Genomic DNA, 23,123 nt, shown 5'->3' with positions numbered 1-23,123 from the left:
TTTACTTTCTGATTCTGGTGATCATGAAGAGAGAACTGATGCGTGGTGTGGTACTGATGAGTGCCTGCACTCAGAGTTTCCAGTGCCTACAGGTAATTTTGTCAGAAGAGAAAGGCATTTCAGTCCCTTCACGGCTAAGAAAGATTTCTCATGAAAGGCTTTACATCACCCCTTACAGAAGGAAAAACAAGCCATGCTTACCAGCTCCATTTCCTGAGTCACTTCTGGGAGAACCTTTCCTGTCACACAATGGTCCACAATGCCCTATGGGGGAAAAGACAGGATTGCTCAAACATCAGACCTTTTCCTAGCATTACTAGAATCAGATCGTGTTTTATATTTTCCAACATTTCTACAATGAAGAGGGATTGTTAGGCTGAGATGTCCTAAGCTGTTTAGAAGGCTTCCATGCCAAATTCTATGAACATTGATGGAACTAGATCTTCAGACTTATCTCTGAAAAAATCTCTCATCATAAATGACAAGAAGACCCATCTGAAAACAGACTCCAAGGAACTGCAGCCTAGAAATTCACTCCTACGCTTTTCTCAGAGGTCTCAGATGTTCAGTATTCTAGCACTTGAAAGGAAAACCATAAAAAAAATAAGCTGTGCATGGATGAAAAAGATCAGAGGGTACTCTCAAAAATATATGCTACCTATCAATAAAAACAATTTTCTTCGCTCCCCAATAGTTTACAAAGCATTGGTTTGAACTGAACAATACATCCCATCACTGAAAACTTGTGCCTAAAAAATGATGCAGGGGGTGTTCGATATTCCATGTGAGGATCCTATCTCATAATCAGGGCTTAAGATCACTGGAATGTTTCAAAATCAGATACAATGAAGAATTGTGCAATTAATTTGTAAAATTTAACTGTCTTCATTCAGCTATGCCAAAGCTTTTACAGAACAATTAAATCTGCTCCTTGTTAAAACAACTAAAACCAACTGCCTCAAAATCAATTATGCCTTGCCATTTAATCTGGGGAAGATCTCTGTTACTTTTACAGCTGCAGTTTGAAGCCTCAGCTCCCTGGTGTCCAAAACACCAAGTCATCCTTGTCAATATTTTCCTGCTATTTGTTGAAATCACTCTCATTTTTACAACTCTGAGGATCACCCAGAGTTCAGCTAATGAAAGATCTGCACTTTACCAAGGGCCTGACTTCTCCCTGCCCCCTATTCTGACACTGCCCTGTCTGCCTTTTGCATCCCACATTCTGAGAACAGTCCATTGGAATGTTCCTTAGACCACACAAACATGCAGAAGAGGAAAATGCACCCTCCCCTTCCCCAGGTGTGAAACACTGTGTGCTGAATCATGAAGGAGCTGGGAAAAGAACTGTAGACCTGGCTGCTAATCCCTTTCCCAATATTAAATCACACCCAAATTCACACTGGATGAACCTCAATGCAGAATGCTAATGTATATATATTTGAAACTACCATATGCTAATTATTACCTATATTAGTATTGTTTAGGGATTATTTCTTCAATTTTTATATAAAATTTAATTCACTAGATCTATGGCTTAATTTTCTTTTCAGCAGAAATTCTTAATTTAACTAAAGAAATCTCTTAAGAAACTGTATTTTGTATTTAAATCACTGTTTTTAATGAACTGCACACTGAAGAGTCACACTGTAATCATTTTAATAATAAATGCAAACTCCAATTACAGTACATTCATAAAAATAACTGCAAAATGGTAGAGAAGTGTAGTCGAGTTTGTTTTTAATAAACAGGTTATTGCAACTTATCTTTTATTAGACATTCCCAAAGTAACTCAAAAAGTATATTAACTTGAACAGTATTACAAACAAAGTAAGACTGAAAAGCAAATGAGAACCCCACTGGCAAGAAACAAAAACTTTGTACTTCCTTGCTGATTCCCAGGATCCCCAACACATACACACATCATGGATCATCCTGGAGGAAAACTCTCAAATGGATGAAATATTCCCACTGCTTTTTCTCATCACAAGTTGAGAAAGGCTTAGCCTGCACACACACATGTATCAGAAATGTGTTTCTATAGGAGCTGAAGAAAAGTGAAGGCATTAGACAGAATGGCTTGACAACAAGGGCTGCTGTTTTACAACCACACTCTAAAGGAGTGCTCCAAAAAAGACAACCAAGAAAAAGCCTCGAGAGCACCCTGAATTCTGTGGGGTGTCAAACACACCCTGGTCCTTCCCCATGGGACAACCTGTTCTGAGCAATGCACTTCACACTTTTTCCACCTCAGTATCAAACCAAGGAACATAACATGCCAATAACCATAAATTAAGAGGTCTAAACAAAAAAATGGTAGAAGTGAAAATTTGTTTCTTACCTCCAAAACTTTTTTTTTTTTTTTTTTTACATCAGCAATAATGCCTCTGAAGATGAGCTGATTTTTCAGTACATCAAGCTATCCTAATTTTGCAGTTTTAGAAAAGACATTAATAAGAACTTGATGACAAAAAGAACCAGTTTGGGTCAAGAAGCTACCTAGTTCAGAATGTCATTTTCTGTAATGAAGCATTTGAAGAATAACAACACAAGTTTTCTAGAAAGAATATGAGCTAAACAGTTCTAATAGAAGCTTCAGACATGGAATTTTTTTAAAAGAATTCTTATGGTTAGTACAATAATTACCATATAATCATTAGAGGTAAACATTCAGTAACACAAAGTGTATTACATAGTCAGTCCTTATTCCAGGACACTTGACAGCAGTTTTTGAATTCACAGAACACTGGCAGGTAAAACTAATTATTCATTTTGGTCCCATACACTGGGCACTGACTATTTCACTATGGAACAGCAGTTCTGACAGTCAACTATATTCAAGTTTATACAGGCAAGAGTCCCTATGAAAGTTCTCAATTCAATCTTAATCATCCCACAGGGCAATGGACTTTGCAGAGGTAGAAATTCTGCCCTAAGTACCTTCAGACATCCCTTTTGCTCAAACCCTTACCAACAGCTGAAAGGTGATCCCTAAGAAAATAATTGTGCCAACAGAAATGGTCCAGCAGTCAGACTGGCTTTAACTGAGTTGGGAGTAGAAATGGACTTGAACAAGGAGTGGCATTTTTGATCACAAAGAACAGGAACTTTTTCTAAGACACAGAATTATATCCTAATGGAAAACATTAGATACTGTTTCTTTCCCTCACACTTGTCACGTTTTCATAACACTCAAGAATAAGCTGAACAAAATTCTGTGGGTAGTTCCAGTCCCACCTCTCCAGCTCCCTGATGCCCTGGCATCTCTCCTACAGCCTGTCAAAGTACCAAGAGCCAGCAATGCTGGAGGCCCAGTGCTGCAGCAGCCCACCAGGCAGGCAGGCACAGAGCCAAGCAAGGCAGGAAACCAGGGAGCCTCCTAATCTAAGCTTTGCTGACACGGAAAAATTTCCACAAATATTTTGATTTTAACCAACACTTGCTGACTGAAAACACTTTGCTAAGAAAGTTCAACCAGCTCTACCCGAAAGCAGCTTGACAAGAATGACTCCTGAATTGTCGCAGACGAGGGGGGGAAAAAATTAAAATTCAAAAAAATTAAAATTCAGTGGTCCTCCTATGTGCCATGCCTCGTACTCAAGTATTTAATTAAATGTCAAAAATGGCCTCTCTCACGCTGGCAGAGCCTTGCTACCAGCAGTGGAGCAGAGCCACAAGGGATGCCTGGCACACCTCAGTGGGTGTCTCCCAGAGCCCTTCCCTCCTCCTTCCTTCCTTCCCCCCTCGTTCGAGGCCCTTCCAGCGGCTCATGTTCATCTGGGACAAGCTCTGCACCGGAGCTGCCTCTGCTTTTCGGGGAAGAAGTGGCACAGGAACCCGGAACAGCCTTCAGAGAGCAGCTGCACGGAGGAGCAGCTGCGGCCACTTCCCCTCAGCGTGGAGCGGCCGTGATCCAGGGCTGGGGGGAGCGGGGCCGTGGGAACACGGGAGCGCCGCCGCACGGCATCTCCACCCCGCACAGCATCTCCACCCCGCACAGCATCTCCGGCCCCGCACGGCATCTCCACCTCGCACGGGTCCGCACAGCCGCGAACAGCACCACATAGAACAGCTCAGCCCTGCACAGCATAGCACAGCACAGCACAGCACAGCTCAGCTCAGCCCTGCACCGCACAGCTCAGCACAGGTCAGCACAGCACAGCACAGCCCAGCACAGCACAGCACAGCATAGCCCTGCACAGCACAGCATAGCACAGCACAACACAGCACAGCTCAGCACAGCTCAGCTCAGCTCAGCCCTGCACAGCACAGCACAGCTCAGCACAGCTCAGCACAGCTCAGCACAGCACAGCCCTGCACAGCCCTGCACAGCACAGCACAGCACAGCACAGCACAGCACAGCTCAACTCAGCTCAGCTCAGCACAGCTCAGCCCTGCACAGCACAGCACAGCACAGCACAGCACAGCACAGCACAGCACAGCATAGCCCTGCACAGCACAGCACAGCACAGCACAGCTCAGCACAGCACAGCACAGCTCAGCTCAGCCCTGCACAACACAGCACAGCTCAGCCCTGCACAGCACAGCACAGCACAGCTCAGCACAGGTCAGCACAGCACAGCAGAGCCCTGCACAGCACAGCACAGCACAGCACAGCACAACACAGCACAGCTCAGCACAGCTCAGCTCAGCTCAGCTCAGCTCAGCCCTGCACAGCACAACACAGCACAGCTCAGCCCTGCACAGCACAGCACAGCACAGCTCAGCACAGGTCAGCACAGCACAGCAGAGCCCTGCACAGCACAGCACAGCACAGCACAACACAGCACAGCTCAGCACAGCACAGCTCAGCTCAGCTCAGCCCTGCACAGCCCTGCACAGCACAGCTCAGCCCTGCACAGCACAGCTAAGCACAGCACAGCATAGCACAGCACAGCACAGCTCAGCCCTGCACAGCACAGCACAGCACAGCACAGCACAGCACAGCACAGCTCAGCCTTGCACAGCACAGCACAGCTCAGCTCAGCCCTGCACAGCACAGCACAGCTCAGTACAGCACAGCACAGCACAGCTCAGCACAGCACAGCACAGCACAGCCCTGCACAGCACAGCTCAGCCCTGCACAGCACAGCACAGCTCAGCACAGCACAACATAGCCCTGCACAGCACAGCACAGCACTGCACAGCACAGCACCGCTGTTCCGCACCGTGTCCCGGCCCCACGCGTGCCCCGTCCCCGCAGCACAGCCGGGGCCATCCCCGGGGCTCGGCTCGGCTCCGCTGCCCCCCTCCCCGCCGCAGCCCCTCGGCCAGGGCGGTTCCAGGTCACCTCCGACCCCTCTGCCCGGCTGGCCCTGCGCACCCCACGGCCCCCGCCCCGCAGCACCTGAGCCCTGCACCGCGGAGCCTGCACCGCCCTCCCTCCTCCCCCGAGCTCCGGCCCGTCCCCACGGGCGGCCCCGCGGCGGCCAAGCCCCGCACACCCCAGGGACCGGCCGATATCCGGCCAGGCACACCCACCTGGATGCCCAGCACATCCTCCCGAGCGCTGCATCCCTCCGAGCGCTGCATCCCTCCGAGCGGTGCATCCTGCCGAGCGCTGCATCCCTCCGAGCGCTGCATCCCTCCGAACGGTGCATCCTGCCGAGCGCTGCATCCCTCCGGGCGGGCGGGGGCAGCGGCAGCGCCGGGGCCGGCCGGGGGTGCGAGGGGTGCGGCTGGGGCGGACACGGGCGGAGGTGATGCGGGGCGGTGAGGGGGCGGTGCGGACACCGGAGGACACGGGCGGGGACGGGCGGGGGCAGGAGGACACGGGCGGGGGCGGTGCGGACTCCGGAGGACTCGCCGGACACGGGCGGGGTCGGCAGGACACGGAAGGACAAGGGCGGTGCCAGCGCGGCGGCCTCCTCGCGGTGATAAAGGGCCTGAGCAGTTGGTGTAAAATTATTAATGTTTCCCTGATGCTTTATTGCCCACATTGCCAAGATTCCCATTGCCCAAAGGACTTTCTGCGTTAAGCATTGTAATTTCTTTAGCAACATCTATACAATTCCTTTACCTTTACGTGGTAGGGGGAAGTCACACAGTGAAGATGCTCATGTGACAAGACGAAGCTGTGCCATGAAGTGCAGACTTGCATGTAACAAAGTCTAAGTTTTCCGTGGAAGCTCAGTTGGAGAAGGGTCTAGGTCTGCCTTGCAAAGCACAGTATCAGGACTAATACACAGTTTTCAGCTCAAGCCTGACTCATTTCCCACTGGGTGGAATAAATCTCACTTCTTGAACTTGCTGTTCCTTTGGTTATGCTAATAGATCTGTTGCTACAGGCAATGCATTCACAATGAGGTCCACTCCAGTCTACTGCTTAGAGAGGACTGAACCTTCTCCATGCTTTTTCAAATTTTAATAATAAATTATTTATTAAAACATATAAACAAAACCAGCTGTTTTTGTCCCCTCCCACAAAAAAGAAACTAGGAGTTGAACAAGATGTCACTGTTCCTTTTTTTATTTTATTTTTTTTTTTTATCACACTGGGATTTTTCCTAAAATGCAATTTTCTTACTGAAAGAAATAGCTGATAATTTACAAGAACTTATTAAGTATATATAAAAAATATGTAGAGAGAGAAATGCAACATATTTAATTTAGAATTCTTTGTTCTGGGACTGTTAGCTTTTCTTAAATAGACACACTCCATCAGACCAAACACTTACATACTGGTATTTGCTAGCATCCTGCAGCATATTTTCTCATTCAAACATTCTTTTTTCCTGTTTTTTGTTTTCCATTAACAACATGGTAAACAGCAAAAGGCCCTGAAGAATTCTAATTTCTTTCTATGGCTAGTGATTTCAAGATTATTTTCTGTACCATGTACTATACTGTACCAATATACATTGCTACCATTTAGTGATTACTTTAGTAATCTAATTCACTAATTTGCAATGCAGATCACAATTGATGTTGAGTATATGTCTGCATATTAAATAGTTCCATAAAAAGAAATCAGTAATTTCTATCAGATAATTTTATGTTTAATATATGGTGGATAAGCAAAAAAAAAATATTAACAATCACTAAGAAGACCAGGAAGAGTCCATAAAAAAAAATCAGTGTTAAATATAAAGCCACTTCCTATTCCTAATTAAAACTAATTAATCTTTTTCAATAACACAATGACACACTTTCTTCTCATAAGCTGACAATACCCCATGAAGCCTGTAATGAAATAAATTACTCTTTGGCTGTTTGCTGGACAGAGGTCAATAATACCTCAGAGCAAACACAATCTATAGCCAATTTCTTAAAGAATTTCAAATTGGAAAGAAAAATCTTTCTGATAGCAGAAATAAAAAGGCACAAATAACACATTAAAAGAAGAATTTGTGGGGCAGTGTAAATGCATTAAAAATCCCACACAGAGTATATTCACTGTGCCCTTAAAGACTCCCTGGCACATGGACCCAGCTGGTGATGGCCTCAGTGGTGACCTCAGTGTGTGCAGGACCCCTGCACGGGGCTGTGCCCAAGGAGCTGCACCCACCAAGGCTTTCCTGGCTGCTGCTGCGGTGTCCTGACTGTGTAAGTGTTACACTGTGCTCAGTAATTTACAATGTACTCAGTAATCTGTACTGTGTTCAGTAATGTACAGTGTGCTCAGTAATGCACAATGTGTTCAGTAATGTACAGTGTGCTCAGTAATGCACAATGTGCTCAGTACTTTGCAATGTGCTCAGTAATGCACAATGTGTTCAGTAATGTACAGTGTGCTCAGTAATGCACAATGTGTTCAGTACTTTGCAATGTGCTCAGTAATTTGCTGCTGTTCATCTGCCCTCTGCCAGTGGGAGCCAGAGGTGTAAGGGCAGGTTTGGTGTTTTCCATTACCCATTAACTCCGAGCCAGCATTCATGCAATTAGTTAACAAAAGCAATTGAAGGAATTGCTCAGGGTGCTCGTTCAGCCCTTGCAAGTGCTGTGGTTCTGACTCCATCTCCTTTGGTGTCTGGTTCATGGATCAGTCACAACACTGTTCCTGTGCTTCACTGGTTGCTGCCCTTTCAGCAACGCTGATATTCCCTGGCAATGCTGGTGGCTCAGGCATAGGGGCAACTTGTTCCCAACCCCAGACAAAGACAGATGCTGGCTCTGGAGAGCAATCCCTGGGTGCTGGAAGGGCATGGATTGAGCTGCAGAGCAGCTGCTGCCTTTAAACTGTAGGAATGCCCCCCAGTCAGCATCCTGTTCAGGGGCAGGATCATGATCCCAAACCCCGAGTTGCTCCCAGACTACTCCCGGGAGGAGCTGCTGCTGTGGGGACCAAGGTAGGAGCTGTTCCAAGGAGGAGCCCAAAGGTGCTCAGGGGTTTGGATGCACCAGGAACCTTTTCAGCTGTGTTTGAGTATTGACTGTAAAACAGCACTTTCTGGTTTTAGACTGTGATTGCTTCATGTCTCTACTGACAGTAAACAAAATCATCCTCCAAAAGACAGATAATTCCCTTTTGATGGGACACAGAAAATTTCAAATAAGAAGGAAAATCCTGCTGAAAGTCATGAGCCAAGACGAACTAAAGAGATTGAAGACTGTTTTGCAACCTCCACACTTACTTAGGCTTGTTGCCATGTGAACAATCTTTTGATATTTCTTAGTACTTCAACAAAAAAAAAATTACACAAAGTAAAATTTTATTTAACTATTAGCATTTTTGCTAGACAAATTAGAATGTGTGAAAGAAATTAGAAGATAATTTTAGAATTAATTGAAAATTGGATCCCTTTGGCATACTTAGTAGAAAGGTGCATGTTGAAGGATTTTATTTAATAGTCTAAATATATGGTGTTACAGCTGTTCTTATTTCTGGTGAGTAGCATGGTACACTTCATCCAAAGCTGTATTTCAGGAAGGTGGATACATAAGTGAGTATATATGTTATCAGAGGAGCCATTTACAGAACAGACACTACTGGTAAATATAACAGTGTGAAAGGATTTGGACAACAAATGTGTAAAAATTATTATTCGGAGTTGTTTTCATTATCGTAGTCCCCGGATTCATATTCTTCATCATCTTCCTCATCAGAGTTGTCGTAATACTCCTCGTATTCAATGCTGTAGCTCGTGCTTCTACTGCCAGTAGTAAATGCAAATGCAGGAGATGGGTCTGCAAGATTGAATTGAATCCAGACTAAATTAGTTGAAGATAGGAGCACAGAGGAAGGTGTGGGTTTATATTTGTACAGCAAGCTCAGAGTTTCTGAACCCTTGTTATCTATGAGGAGGACAGGGGTTTTAGCAGATGGCTTGACCTCATACCACTGCAGGTCATGAGCAAATTCCTACCTAGAATCATGGAATCCTAGAATAGGTTGGTTTGAAATGGATCTTAGAGCTCATCTTGTTCCACCTCTGCCATGGGCAAGACACTTCCACTATCCCTGGCTGCTCCAAGCTCCATCCAGCCTGACCTTGGACACTTCAGGGATGGGGCAGCCACAGCTTCTTTGAAAAACCCATGTCAATGCTGCACCATGCTCTGAGTAAAGAATTTCTTCCTAAAACTCTAATCTAAATCTTTCCTGTTCTAATTTAAAACTGTTCTCCCTTTTCCAACCAGTATCTGTGTGTATAAAAAGTCTTTCTCCCTCCTTCTACTACTCCCCCTTTAGGGCTTGGGAGGGCTCTGGGATTTCCCCAGACCCTTCTCTTCCCCAGGCATTAACCAGCAGCTTGCTCAGCCTGTCTCCAGAGCAGAGGTGCTCCAGCACTGGGAGCATCTGTGTGGCTCCTCTGGATCCTCTCTAACAGGGCCACATATTTCCTGTGCTGAGATACATTGAAAATACATTTAATTCTTAATACTAGTAAACTATGTTATCAGTCCTCTGCAGCTCCTGTGCATCTGCAAATATTTCCAGACAAAATAAAGCTTTGAAAGCCACTTGTAGAAACTGGATGAGTGACAAACTCCCCTAGACCAGGAAGTAAATATGACAATGTATCTTCATCCTGAATTTACCAGGAAAAACAGTTCTCAGTAGAGGAAGAAGATTATTATTCTGCAGGGCTGGGCCCAAAGCAAATCAATAGCAAAGCTATTTCTTACATCTTTGGAACCACTCTCTTTAAGGAACAACAACTGTTTCCTTCTGTATTTTAAGAAAAATAAGCAGCTAAGCAGACCTGCCATGATTCCAAGACTGCCTGAGTTACACCAGCTGCTGTTCTTGGTCCTGCTAACATCAAAAGACTTCTCTGGAGTAAAGACAGTGGAGTAATGTGTCTCGGCTGCATGGCTCCAATCCACAGCTTTCTTGGAAGCTGGTATAATTTTCAGCAAAATACTACTATATAAACCCATTTGGGGATAAAGTAAAATAAAAACACACAGAATAGTGAAAATAAGGGCAGCTTTGGGTAATTTCTCCTATGCTTCATTTGCATTCCAACAACCACATCCTTTGAACCCTGCTTGTATGCATTTTTATATTTTTTACATCCAAATAAAAAAAAAATTACCATCAATGACTTTCAATCTTGCAGAGGCATATGTTACACCATGCTTATTTTTGGTGTGGCAGATGTAAATGCCTTCATCTGACTTTTTGAGGCCTTGAATCTGGAGCCAGCCTGTCACACCATACTTCTGAGGCCCACCTCTTGCCTTTGAGAAGGAAAGAAATGGTTGAAATTAAGTAGCTAGGAGACACCATGATATTTCTCAAAATAATTGTGCATGGATTAAATATCATTACAAATTTTCCTTTTTTTTTTCTTTTTAATGCCATCGTGCTTTGATTCTGCTTATTCCTACTGCCCTGTATTTTACCTTCTTGATGCTCTGCACCTCTGAGTTTGTGTTTTCCTATCTCTGCTCATTCACTGCCCTGCACGGTGCTCACATTTCTGCTTCTCTTCCTGCCACTCTTCCCTGTACTCCTCCTGCCCCTTGTCCCAGCACCACTGGCTGCTTCTTCTGAGCATTCACCTGTGCTCAAGCTCGGGATGAGGTGGGGAGTGAGTCTGGGGGAGTTGTTAGGGCCAAGGGGGCCTGACCCAGCTGACACTCAGCAGCCAGGCTTTATGGATTGCCATGATACGCCATGGGAACTGTCACACTTCATGGCAGTTTCAAGTGACTTGGATTAAAGCCTCCTAAAGAGGTAAAAGTAGCCTGGCTGTTGTTCCTTCTGCTGGGACTGCCAAGGCACCGACAGAAGTCATCATTCTTTGCATAGTCACAGGCCCCTACTGGGAATCTACTTATTACAACAGTACTGTGTTCTGTAGGAGGAATTCACAGATTAGCCAACCTGCTCCTGTTCCCAAACTGTATGTAATGGTAAATTCAAGTTTTACCTGCACTGAGACGTGGGTGTCATCTCCTGGCAGAAACATTTTATTCCCCTTTTTTTTCCATTCAAGCTGTGGCATAGGATAGGCTGACACCTCACAGCCGAAAATGACATCATTGCCAGTGTAGTTCTGGGCATCCTGAGGTGGCAGAGAAATCACAGGAGCTGCAAAGAACAGACAAGGTTTAATTTTGCCCCATGAGCTGTCATTGTGCACCAGGCCTGGTCCCCAGCAGAGCCACCAGAACCCAACCTGGGCTTCAGAGGAAAGCACGGGAAATTCTGCAGTCACTGAGTGATCTGATTGTGTGATAGCTCTGAATGTGTCACATTTTGGTTAGCTAAAAGTTAAAATGCTGCTATTGCTGGCTTTTCCTGGGTGCCTTGAAGTTGCTCAACATTGTCGAGCACTGTTACCTATGGAAATCACAAGTAACATTATTAATGCATTCTACATTTATCCTTGATTGCTCCTGTTGCCATCCAATATCTGTGTTAGGAATGAAAGGGACTGAAATTCAGTTATTTCTGTAAGCTTTCATGTTATGCTTATTATAACTACATTTCCACTTACTTGTTTCCTCGTGTTCTTGTACCGTCACCCCCTCCAGTGGTTACCGCTCGCCTCAGATTTCTCTTTTTTCCCTTTTCCTGAACAAAAGCCGCGGGCAGCCACGAGAGGGAGCTTTTTTTTTTTTTTTTTTTTTTTTTTCCCTCGATCTATTTGTCGACAACAAGAAATGTTTTGCCTTTTAAAACCTGTTTTCTATCTATCTCCAGACCAGTGCTCAGAAAGGAATGCATTTTCTGGGTGATTTGGCTTATACTGAATTTTTTTTCACGTATCAGATGCTTAGAAATAGAAACTTAAAGTAAATACTTAATATATTTTTACTTACAATATTCGAGTCAATATCTAGGTGCAGCATTTTTTGTTTGGCATTTGAAACTGTAACAGCCAGTTTCCTGTTTTCAAGCAACAATTTTTAACACGTTTCTCAGTTTTTCAGGATTGGTGTCTGTGCAGGAAATATTAAATGTGTACCGATTAAAATTAATTGCAAACAAATGATACAGAAAAGTATCCATTTTCCCATTTATAAATGTCTCATTAAATAATCTTGCTACACATCAAAAGTAAGATTTTTCAAACTAGGAAACTTAAATCCTTAAATACTTGTTCTTTCATGAGAACTACACATTCAGAATCTGTCTATTATTTCAAAAATCGTCATTCAAATAAGAATTAATTGAATATCTTGGATGACAACATTTCTTTTGTCTATGAACTGATCTCAGAGGGTCCGATATTAAAGCATATTTTAAATCTTAAAATTAATTGAAACCACACTCCTTTAATGATACATCCACTGTAGTTAAGCCTAAAATGTACAAAAGAAACCTGGAGTCTACATGGACTCCCAGGAGTTCTTTAAATTGTTCCCACACAGAGACAGTGTAAAAAACTCTTCAAACATGCAGATGTTGTCTGGTGAGTATTTTCGTTGTGCTGTTAACTCAGCTGTCCTGTGGGTCCCCTGCCAGCACTGACGTGTGGCCAAGGACTGGCTGCTGCCCGTGTCCCTGTCCTCAGCCACGCATGGGAACACTCCTGAAGTCTGAATCACAAATCCACATTACAGCTGGCCAGCGCTGCCTACCATGCACCAGGATTGTTCTGTCAGCTCGTTAAATTATCGACCTGAAGTGTTTGAATGTGAATGAGGATGGTTTAAGTGTGGAGAATCTGTATCTAATCAATGTAGTTAGTAGCCTTGGTAAATGATGAGATAAACTGACTAAAACTAGCTTTCATGAAAATAAAGGATTTTTCCGTGTTTCTTCAGCGAGCTAGACCTTTTTCTTCTCCTTTTTCTGGCAAGAGATGAAAGATGAAAGGCTGTACTCCTCTGATGAAAGGAGTTTATTGTTATTTATTTATTCATTGTTGCTGTATACAATTAGTCCATTTGGCATCAAGAAGAAACAGCAGATGCTTTGAAGGAGAGAAAAACAAAGTACTTTGAGCTGAGTGAAGGTTCTATTTATAGCTTGGTACCAGAACCCCACAGTGCTCAGTGTTTGTTTCGCATGCAAATTGGGGTCAGGACAGCCCGTGCTGCAGCGTTTGCTGCCCTCAGAGCCAGCTGCCAGCTGCCTTTTGTCTCCAGCTGCCCCCGGAGCGGCCGGGGCGGAGCGCGGTGCCCTCCCGGTCCGGTGCGGTCCGGGCTGGGGGCTCTCGGCACAGCCGAACCCGGGGAAGCCCCTCCGAGCCTTTCTGTGCCCCTCTGCAGCCTCACCTCCGCCCAGCCCCGGGCTCCGGCCGGACTCTAAAGCTCCGAGCCAGCGTGAGGAGCAGCAGCTCGGGGACAGGACAAGGGCATTTGTGCCCCAGCTCCAGGGCTCTGTCCATCTCGGGGACAGGACAAGGGTATTTGTGCCCCAGCTCCAGGGCTCTGTCCATCTCGGGGACTGGACAAGGGCATTTGTGCCCCAGCTCCAGGGCTCTGCACAGCCCGGGCACGCTCCGGCTGGGTGCTTTCCTCCGCCACAGCCTCTTTCTTAACTAAACTCTGCGCAGCAGTGACACTGCTGTGAACTTTCCGCAGGCAATTCAGTAAACTGAACGGTGAGGATAATTCTCTGCATTCCTGGAAATTTGCATTTTCAGGGCAGCGGTGGGAAGCGCTGGGTGATGCCGCATGCAGAGCGGGGCAGCCGAGATCCTTCTCCTGCTGAAGGAGCAGCAGCGCGATGCGCCTCGGGGGAGACGGGGCTCTGCTGCATGACACCAGCCATTAAAAGTGGTGGTATTTCCAAATTGAAAAGTCTCTTGTACGCGGCCAGTTCTGTTAAATTAATTAGAGGGACCACTGCTTTAAGCCTGTGTGCCTGAGCAGCTGCCGCTGCAGCAAAGTTACCGGCACTCGCTAAGGGAGTGTCGCTTCTGGCCGAAATCTTGCTGAGGGGTTTTGCCACAAGAACTGCCACTGCCTAATCCCAAACAAGCACTCCTTCCCAAAATAACAGCCTGCAGCTGTACTGCAGGCTGGCGTGCATGTCCCTTTCCTGATAAGCCTCGGATAATACCCGATAGCAAATAAAAGAGTCTCTGGTGGATTCTTCTCTTGCAGCTAGAGAAAGACGAAAGAAGCCTAATATGAGGTGTTCATCACTTTTTCTAAGTGTTCAATATCCCTTGTTCATTCAATAGAAAATCACGGCATACAATCTAAGACTGCTGGAGAGGAGTGGGTGAAACACACCCAAGTTACTCCTTTACCAGAGCTGCAATTTCAGATTCCTCCATGGTGACCCACAGACCCCTCCTTCTTACTTCATTTGAGAAAATAATTGATTAATTTTAAAAACCACAGCAATTTCTCATTTAGAAACAAACAAAAGCCTCTTCACAGTTTCATTTTATAGTCATGTCTTAAGTGAAAGATGCCCAGGAGTAATGACTTGTAGCAATGTAAAGAATGGGAACAGCATATAAGCAGGGAGCAGGAGTCCCCTGTATGGCCACCTAAGAATCCTTCCAATATCATCAGAGACAAGTGTGCTTTTTAAGAGTCCTTTAGGGAAATTGTTTCTGCTTGATTCTGTTCTACTATTCGGATTTCTCTTTCATGGATTGGCTAGATTTTATGACGATTCTGAGTTGTGTTATTTTGGACCTTTTTGGTAAAAAGAACCAAGCTGTTAATTAAACCCTATCTTGTTCTACTGCCCCTGCTTCACTGCTAACCACATACACTCACAGGAGGATACACACGTGCACACATGTATACACACATGCATGCATGTACCTATGTATATATTCAATGGATATGCATACATACATTCATATAAATATATACACATATACACAAATGAGATCTGCTTTACTACTACCACTTTAAAATTATGTCAGTCCTGTAACAATTACTGGGAGCCTATTACTCCCAGATTATCCTACCTGTTTACTGATTCCCAACTACACATTCTCGACTACAGCTTCTGTAGAAAAAAAAAAAAATCATACTCTGATTATAGTAATCATATTCTGATAATTCAGATCAGACCCACATTGTAGATGGATGCCTTATTAGTCACCATGGGATTTATTCCACTAGTCTAATACAGAGGCTTACTACATACAAGATTAAGTACCAGATGCTGAAACATGTTTAACACTGAGCAGTATTATAACAGAATAATGATAACTGTAACAAAAACCCACAGTATTAGTTTAATGAAGTTAGGCTAGTGTCGCTAGTAACACATCTAAGATAAGAATCAGCTCTTTTTTCAGTTTGGAAGTGCCTCTGTACACATTACCTGATTCACATGGCCCTTTATGTTTCATGCTGATGTTTCTTTTCGCAGCATAAGCCTTGTTGAACTGACAGATATTTTCGTAGGTTTTCCCATCAGGTCCACAGATGCTCTCTTGAGATTTGCACACACACTGGGGTTCAGGGACTTCCCCAAACCTTGCTTCATCAGCATCCAGCCTGCACTCAAGGTGATCCCCACACTGCCCATAGAAATGATTGCCCTGGTCCAAGTCGCAGATCTGCCCCTCCGTGTTCCCACATTCTGGGCAGCAGCCGCAGCGATCCAGCACAGTCCCTGCTGGACAGTCCTTGGGCTCAGAGCAGAGTGCCAAATCACATTTTCCACAATTATCTCCCTCCTTTAGCAGCCTCCACCAGCCTCGGTGGTACAAGGCAGGGAAACTCTGTGAAACCTGAACCAGGGCTACCAGCACTGCTGTAACCATCCGGTGCTTCATCTCGAGAGTGCAACAAAAAGCAGAAAAGGTCCTTGGAGTAAAGCCAGGGAGAGTAAAAAAAAGCAAGTAAAACAAAAGGCAAGCTAGTGAGAGAAAATCATCACAATCCTGGTTTTGTTTTAGAATATAAGCTGTATTCCAAACACAGGCTTCGAGAAAAAATTAGTACCAGATTCCTAACCTGGAACTGATAATAAAAATGCATAAAGCCCCAGCAGCTTTTCTCTAATGCAGTTTGGAATGTGAGTACTGCGTGCACAGAGACCAAACTGCCCCTTCTGACAGCTGAGTTGAAGCTATCTGAAAAGCTGCTTGCACTGTGTCTCATTGAGCCAAATTTGCAAAGCCTTGCTCTACTGAAACATTACAGCTGTTGTAGAAAGAGGAACAGGGTAAAGGAGTGTAAAATGAAAAAAGTCACTGCTATGAGTGCCTCTCCCTTCCATCAAACAAAATAGATGGCCACAAAAAAATAAGTATGTGTACAAAGTAGCACCCAAAAACCCAGTGCCCTGTGGCTTAGCCAGTACACTAGAGACCAGAGCTTGGTGCAGCACCAAATGTGATCCATTCCTGATCACAGCTAGGGGCTCTGAATTAACACTTTATTTACAGGCTCCATACAAGCAAGAGGTAATCCAAGGCAGCTGGAACTGACTTTCAGGTTTTAGATGAAAGATGCCTGTAACCATTAAAGGACGCATTGTTGGCTTTCCATATATTTTTTGTCAGTGTTTATGGGTGTCCGTGCTTTGCAATACAAAATAATCAATCCATGTTTGGCTCTAAGAGCAACATGCAAAGGTTCAGAGCATAGGCAAACATGAGCCAACTGCTACAGCTTCAAGAGGAGATTCTCCTGAAGTCTTAGGTGCTGTGCTTATCTTTTCAAAGCACTTCTCAGCCTTATTTTCCTCAGATGTGCTTACACTGCAGGTTATGGAAGAAGGTGAAAGAGGTAGCTTGAATTTATTTCTGTGTTTTTTCTGTGTGTATATGGCTGCCAGTTCATGGATGGCTTTGCAGTGTCGTTTCCCACCAGGTGTTGCACTCTTCTCCCTCCATCTCAGGATTTAGACATGGTCCCTGTCTCCTGACAGAAATCTCCCTTCCCTGCAGATGAGGCACAGGCTGCTGTTACTATTGTTCAAACCATGTGCAGCTCACCAGCAATTCTTCACCCTGACTGTGGAGGTGGAAGAGAAGCACCATGGACCTGCAGCCCCACAAGCACGGCTCAAACCAGGGACAAGGATCACCACTGCCTACAAAAGCTACACTCCCTAGCTTTAAATAACCCTACATGCATCACAGCTTAAAGATAAACACACAAAACGAAGACACTGTTAACAAGCTGAAACAATAGGGAAGCCATGTTTGTGTTTACTTTTCCTAAAACCTTCCACAAGCAGCTTTTTTTTTTTTTTTTTTTTTTTTTTTTTTTTTTTTTTTTTTTTTTTTTTTTTGTGCATGGTATAAGCACAGTGAAGGATGCATTTTGTTGTACCAGCCTCGCATCCTCTGGCTGCATTCCCAAAGGCAAATCTTTTGAAGTTGTATATTTACTTTTCATCCAAAACGTTTCCATGGCTTTTCCCAAAATCAGCTCCATACCTTCTGCACCATCTGACATTACTTCTTCCATTGAGTTAAGTAGCAGGCTGCTTAAAAATCACTTTCTTCTCCAGAAGAGCACAAAATGCAATTTCCCCCAGCCTACACTGATAGCACTTCTCAAAGCCAGCCTGCAGACACCTGAAGGGCACTGGGTTTTTCCTCTGATCACTGGGATAAATCATATTCCATATATGCAAGTTTTTGCTTTGAACTCCTAATCAGACTGTAAACAAGTAAATAATGTGTGTAATTGATGCTTTTAACATTGAGAGTCAGAAAAAAAGTAACCACCTAATTTAATGGGAAGTTGATTATTTTGTCTTGTTTGATGTGTTTTATTTCTCATTTCTCTGTCAGGTCCTAGTTTTGCATTGTAGGGTCTACTCATCACAGTCTGTTCCATTATCTGTCTGTACTGCTGTAGAGGATGAGTACCTACAGGACAAGGATTTGTAAGGCTCATATGAAGTACAGGAATGTTTATAGGGGTGAAGCCATATGTGCAAAGTGGAGCCAAAGCAGGAAGGGGCTACAGACAGCACCAACCCTGGTAAGGGTGAGGTTTGTCTGGCATGGCTCAGGAAACCTGGGATCTTAGGGCTGTAAAACAGTGAGTGTATTTCAAGAAAGCACGGGCACAGAGGAAACCCATCATAGATATCCTAGAAAACATTTTTGCAATTACCTGAGTCATGTAATCCAAATTCTTGGTGGATTCAGTCTCTAAATGAAGAACTGGAAGTGCCTGCAGACTTGTTTAAACAGCTGCCACCTGGCAGATGATCTGCAGCAGAGGGTTACTTGGTAATACATTCCTGAGATCACCTGGAACAAATTGAGGTTAAAGCACTGTGGCATGGAGAAATGGCCTGGTCACTCTCTGAATGTCTTTCATTATCAAGCCAGCTCTGACAAGCTGAGGAGATCTCCCCACTCTGGATGGATGTGTGGCAGTCAGAGCAGAGGAGGGAAGGGGGGAGAGAGCAGCATGCGCAGCTGGGTTTGAAGAGGCACATTAAAGGCAAAGTCCCATCTGCTTCGGCAATAAAATATGCATCCTTTCAGGATGTCTCCAATCCCCTAAGTTTGCTTTGGTAGGGAAAAGTGCTGATTTTCAGCACAAACCTTCAATTAACCCTAAATATCTTCAGAAGGAGACACAAGCAGCAGTGGATGAATGTCAGTGCTGGAGCTCTAGGACAGACAGCACTTTGCCCTGTGCTTGCAGCCTGCAGGGAAGGGGCACAGGAGGCTGCAGGGATGGGGACCCACCAGCTGGGAAGAGACACCTTGGAGAATCATGTCCTGAACAGGGAGGTGGAGCAGCATTCACAGGCCCTGGTCTCAGCAGGAAGGCCTGTGCTGGCCGTGCAGCAATTTTCCTGGCTCTTGCCAGTATTTCCATATGGCATTGATATTTCCATATCAGTGCAAGGAGTTCTGGCACCTTCCTGTGGAAACACGGGTTGGATGCTGGGCAGGGAGGGGATGGCAAAGCAGCCCAGGGCTGTTACACTCAGCTTCTGGTTTGTATCACTTGGTTCTGCTTTGTGTGATAATAGCTAAGGTACATGGCTGATGCAATTGAAATCCTGTTGCTGGTGATTTTTGAGCTACTGCTCCTTCAGACAAGACATGGTTTGGCTCTTTATTCTGTTTTTATTTGTCTCAATGTGAGTTTTAATTAAGTGAAGGTTTCTCCATGTGGCTCCTGCCAGACTTGCAGACCTGGTTCTTATGCAGACATGCCCAGGAGTCCTGTAAGGCACAACAAAACACAAAAATATCAAAATCTTCCACATGTTCCTTCTGCCTTCTCTGCCCTGCAATGGTTCCTCTCCTTGAACATCTGGAGTCAAGTTTAGGAACTAGAGTGCTCCATCTCTTAGGCTGTACCAACCACCTATACTTGAGATTCCTTAGAAACAGGAAATCTTGGCTGACTCAGAGTGTCTATGCAAGGAATTTTATATTTGTATTATGTGCCCAAAGGAAGCCTTGGAGAATGTTCAGCCTGTTGTCCTGGGTTGTAGTAGGCTGCAGGTGGCTGTGCCCCGTGGGTATGTGCATTTACCTGCTACTGTACACATCTCCCAGGAAAACATTACCCACACAGCACCCAGAACTGAGCTTCAGTCAAGTGTCTGGCTCAGCTGAGAGCAGTATTTAATTTTGTTGAAGTAAGTGGCAAATAGGGGGACTGATGCCATTTGCTGGTTCCTCCCAGAAGTGCTGACTGGGGCAGGCCTGGGATCTCGAGGCAGGGCCTTTTCTGGGGCCAGTCCTGTGTGCTGACACTGCTTTCATGAGTCTCATCATTAGTGCTGGAAGCACATGAACTATAAGTTAATCCTACTGTAACATGATTATTAAATCCATTAATCAAAACAAGAGATCCATAATTAACTTATTCTCCAGCATCAAGTAAATGATTCTTCTGTGAGCTTTAAGAAAGCAATTGTTCACTAATATGCAAAATACAGTGGGGCTATTAGACTATAAGACTGTAATTGTATAATTAAATTATAAATTTTGCATATTTTAATAACATTTTAATTATTTTCTTTGTAGGTTAAAATGCAGGTTCATTTTTTTAAGGTTTCACATATAATTTTGAAAAAATCAAAATTGATGTCTGTCCCCTATCCATAAGCTGACCTTTCCATGAAAGGCTTTGACCAGACTTTTGGTGACTCACCTTGCACTGGTCTCCAACAGTGGCTGCCTGTAGATTTCTCCTGTTATGTAGTTCAGCATATTCATTGTTGGTCACTGCAGGCATTCAAATTTTAACCTGAAAAGACAAAAGAAGTGCCTGATAACACTGTGCTGGTACCAAAGGCTGGGCTTGTTTCAATACTGACTCATTTTCCCACTACTTATTTCTTTCCAAAGGACCAGATATATTAAGGGCTCTTTTCAAGCCTGTTCTGCATCTCTGTGTCCTTCAAGTGGACTAAATTTCTGAAAACTCTGCAGTCTTATCCAGAAACATCTGAGCCTCTCATGCCAGAACAGAAAGGTGGTGCTGTATATCAGGCACTTCCCCAAAGTCATTCTCTTGAGAGGTGAGAGTTGCAGTGAGGAGTCTTTCACAGAAAATACCAGGAGAACATTTCACCCATATGTCCAGATATCCACACATTTCCAGCCTGGCAAATCCAGCCCTGCTCCTCTTGACCCTTTTTCTGTACATTTCTACCAAGTATTGCACTGTAGAAGCAAGAGCTCTCATCATTCCTCTTGCTGTTCAAGGTGCTTTTAGCTGCCAGTCTGAGCTGCAGTGTCAGCTCTGGCTGCTGTGGTCCTGTCCATCCCTCCCCTGCAGATGCAGAGATAGGAGGAACACCAGGAGGCTGAAGCCCAAAGCTGACACTGGTTCTGCTACCAGCAAAGTTCTTCAGAGTGGCAACCACAATGTTTCCTGGGAAAGTCTAATGGAAGGGGAGAGCTCCAAAACCTGAAGACAATGAATATAAATTAATTTTTCTTGGCAACCTTAATGTTGATGGATAGGACAGTTTGCCTTGTCCAGTTTATATAAGAGCAGCTGAATTACTTCATAGCTGGATATTTATGAGAAGTCTCATTTCAAATAATATAGTTTTTGCCTCTGGCAGTGCTGTGGTTTAGCCCTGTGATTACTGGGAACTAAAGAATAAGGATATTCCACTTGTAACTGTAGGGCCTGTCTGTCTATGGAGCAACATTAATATTTTCCAAAGCTAAGGAAACTTTATAATGGAAAGTCACATTATGAAAAGCTACCTGTCCCTAAAACTAGCCAGGAAATCAGGCACAGAGAGAAAATTTGGGGGATGTTCCTTCATTTGTTCCTGCTTTCTGTCACAGCAATACTGAGTGTTCAGTATTCTCATGGTAGTGAATGCACAGATATTCTGTCTCAGTCCTCCTCTGGAAAAGCAACCAGAAACCAAGCTGTGATACAAGCTACATTCTCTCAGCTTGTCTCTGCTGCACGAGGATCTTGCATGAACTGCTCCTGTCTCTTGAGGGAAATTGGATTTTCCCCTGGTGCCAGACCTGAGCCATGCCAGAGCAGCGAGCTTGTAACAAAAGCTGTGGCTCATGAAAGCCTTGAGAGCAGTCACCTGCTGAAATCAGGGAATTGTTCAGGTGGGAAAAGGCCCTTCTGGAAAGGGTCTGTAGCACAAGTCATGAGGAGAGGCTGAGGGAGCTGGGCAGGGGCTCAGGCTGGAGCAAAGGAGGCTCAGGGGCCCTTTTGGCTCTGCACAACTCCCTGCCAGGAGGGGACAACCAGGGGGGTCGGGCTCTGGGAACAGGGAACAGGGACAGGAGGAGAGGGAACGGCCTCAGGCTGGGCCAGGACAGCTCAGGGGGGATATTATGGAAAATTTCCTCACTGGAAAGGTGGTGCCATTGGAACAGACTGCCCAGGGCAGAGGTGGAGTGCCTGTCTCTGGAGGGGTTTAAAAGCCATTTAGATGTGGCCCTTGGGCACAGGGGCTGGCAGTGGCCTTGGCAGGGCTGGGAGAACAGCTGGATCAATCATCTTGGAGGGCTTTGTACAAAGAAATTCCTTTTGTTAACATTAATATTTGGCGGCCAGTGCAAAACACATTAGGGCATTTAGTTGGGTTTTAAAGAAAGAAACCAATACAGAAAAGAGAATGATTTTTTTTGTAGTAGTAGGGAATCTCTCTGAGGGGTTCTGTTCATATCACAAACATTCACTTTATTACTTTTAATGGAATGGACTTCAAATGCCAGTATACAAGCCAAGACTTCATTATTGGAGTTTGTGTTTCTCCACTTGCCATTGTCAGCCTGTTCTCCTCTGTCTTCTTGTGCTGCTCTTAGTAAAAGAGATGATTTATGAATATGTGGGTCAGATCCCTCACAGTATAGTGTGGTGAAGTGGTTCAATAAAAAGTTATTAAAGTAAAAAATCTATAGTTTCATGTGCTCTGCTCACCTTCTCTAGGAGCCCCCAAGAAGAGATCCTTAAGCTAGCACTGCATGCTGAGACTGTAACATAAGCTACAAAGTGAGAGGCCTCACCCAGCCAGAACTCTGCTGAATGGAGCTACTGCAGGCAATTCCAGTTCTGCCCACGTAACTGCAGGATTGCCCCCTCTCAGGGGGGAAAGCAGGACAGACCAAAAAAGGGTGCTGGGGAGGGAAAATCTGCTATAAAATGTTCATTTTACAATCAGCAAATAAAGACTTCACCACTCTTAAGCTACACAGTACCAAATGGCATTTGGTTCTTTAATGTAACTGTGCAGCCACATTTCATTTATCTTTAAAAGAAAACTCTGTCTCCTGCTGATGGCAGGATAAACAAAGCTGACTTTGGGCAGTTTCCAGAGCCCACTTAGAGCATGATTTTTCTCAAAAAAACCACAAAAAAACAACAGTGTTTCA

The 23,123-nt window shown here is 44.6% G+C and overlaps 1 protein-coding gene across 4 annotated transcripts; it reads right to left on the bottom strand.

Annotated features, from left to right (window-relative positions):
* Positions 1–8,763: 8,763 nt before the first annotated feature.
* Positions 8,764–21,740, bottom strand: LOC306808840 (kazal-type serine protease inhibitor domain-containing protein 1-like). 4 transcript variants are annotated; one of them, XM_079319846.1, is made up of 8 exons: positions 21,483–21,740; positions 20,413–20,508; positions 19,286–19,472; positions 18,400–18,539; positions 15,641–16,128; positions 11,322–11,482; positions 10,482–10,626; positions 8,764–9,126 (listed from the first exon to the last, which is right to left on the bottom strand). In XM_079319846.1, exons 5-8 carry the CDS (start codon positions 16,095–16,097, stop codon positions 8,981–8,983), a joined length of 909 nt encoding a protein of 302 aa, XP_079175972.1. In that variant the 5' UTR covers positions 16,098–16,128; positions 18,400–18,539; positions 19,286–19,472; positions 20,413–20,508; positions 21,483–21,740; the 3' UTR covers positions 8,764–8,980. The 4 variants fall into 4 exon arrangements, with proteins under 4 accessions (XP_079175972.1, XP_079175969.1, XP_079175970.1 ...); XM_079319843.1 differs by having other exon boundaries at positions 15,641–17,210; positions 21,483–21,739; XM_079319844.1 differs by lacking the exons at positions 19,286–19,472; positions 20,413–20,508; positions 21,483–21,740 and having other exon boundaries at positions 15,641–17,210; positions 18,400–18,550.
* Positions 21,741–23,123: the final 1,383 nt, after the last annotated feature.

This window comes from Erithacus rubecula (assembly GCF_903797595.1).
Source record: "Erithacus rubecula genome assembly, chromosome: 16".
NCBI lineage: Eukaryota > Metazoa > Chordata > Aves > Passeriformes > Muscicapidae > Erithacus > Erithacus rubecula.
Note: the sequence above shows the minus strand (reverse complement) of the source record. Positions and strands in the feature narration are given on the sequence as shown.

Excerpts from the sequence above, each read along its gene's own strand:
- LOC306808840 (XM_079319846.1), bottom strand. The coding sequence starts at position 16,097 with ATGAAGCACCGGATGGTTACAGCAGTGCTGGTAGCCCTGGTTCAGGTT. Across the intron at positions 11,483-15,640 it reads TAAAGGGCCATGTGAATCAG|CTCCTGTGATTTCTCTGCCA; the intron begins GTAATGTGTACA and ends TGTTCTTTGCAG. Across the intron at positions 9,127-10,481 it reads AAGATTGAAAGTCATTGATG|ACCCATCTCCTGCATTTGCA; the intron begins GTAATTTTTTTT and ends TCAATCTTGCAG.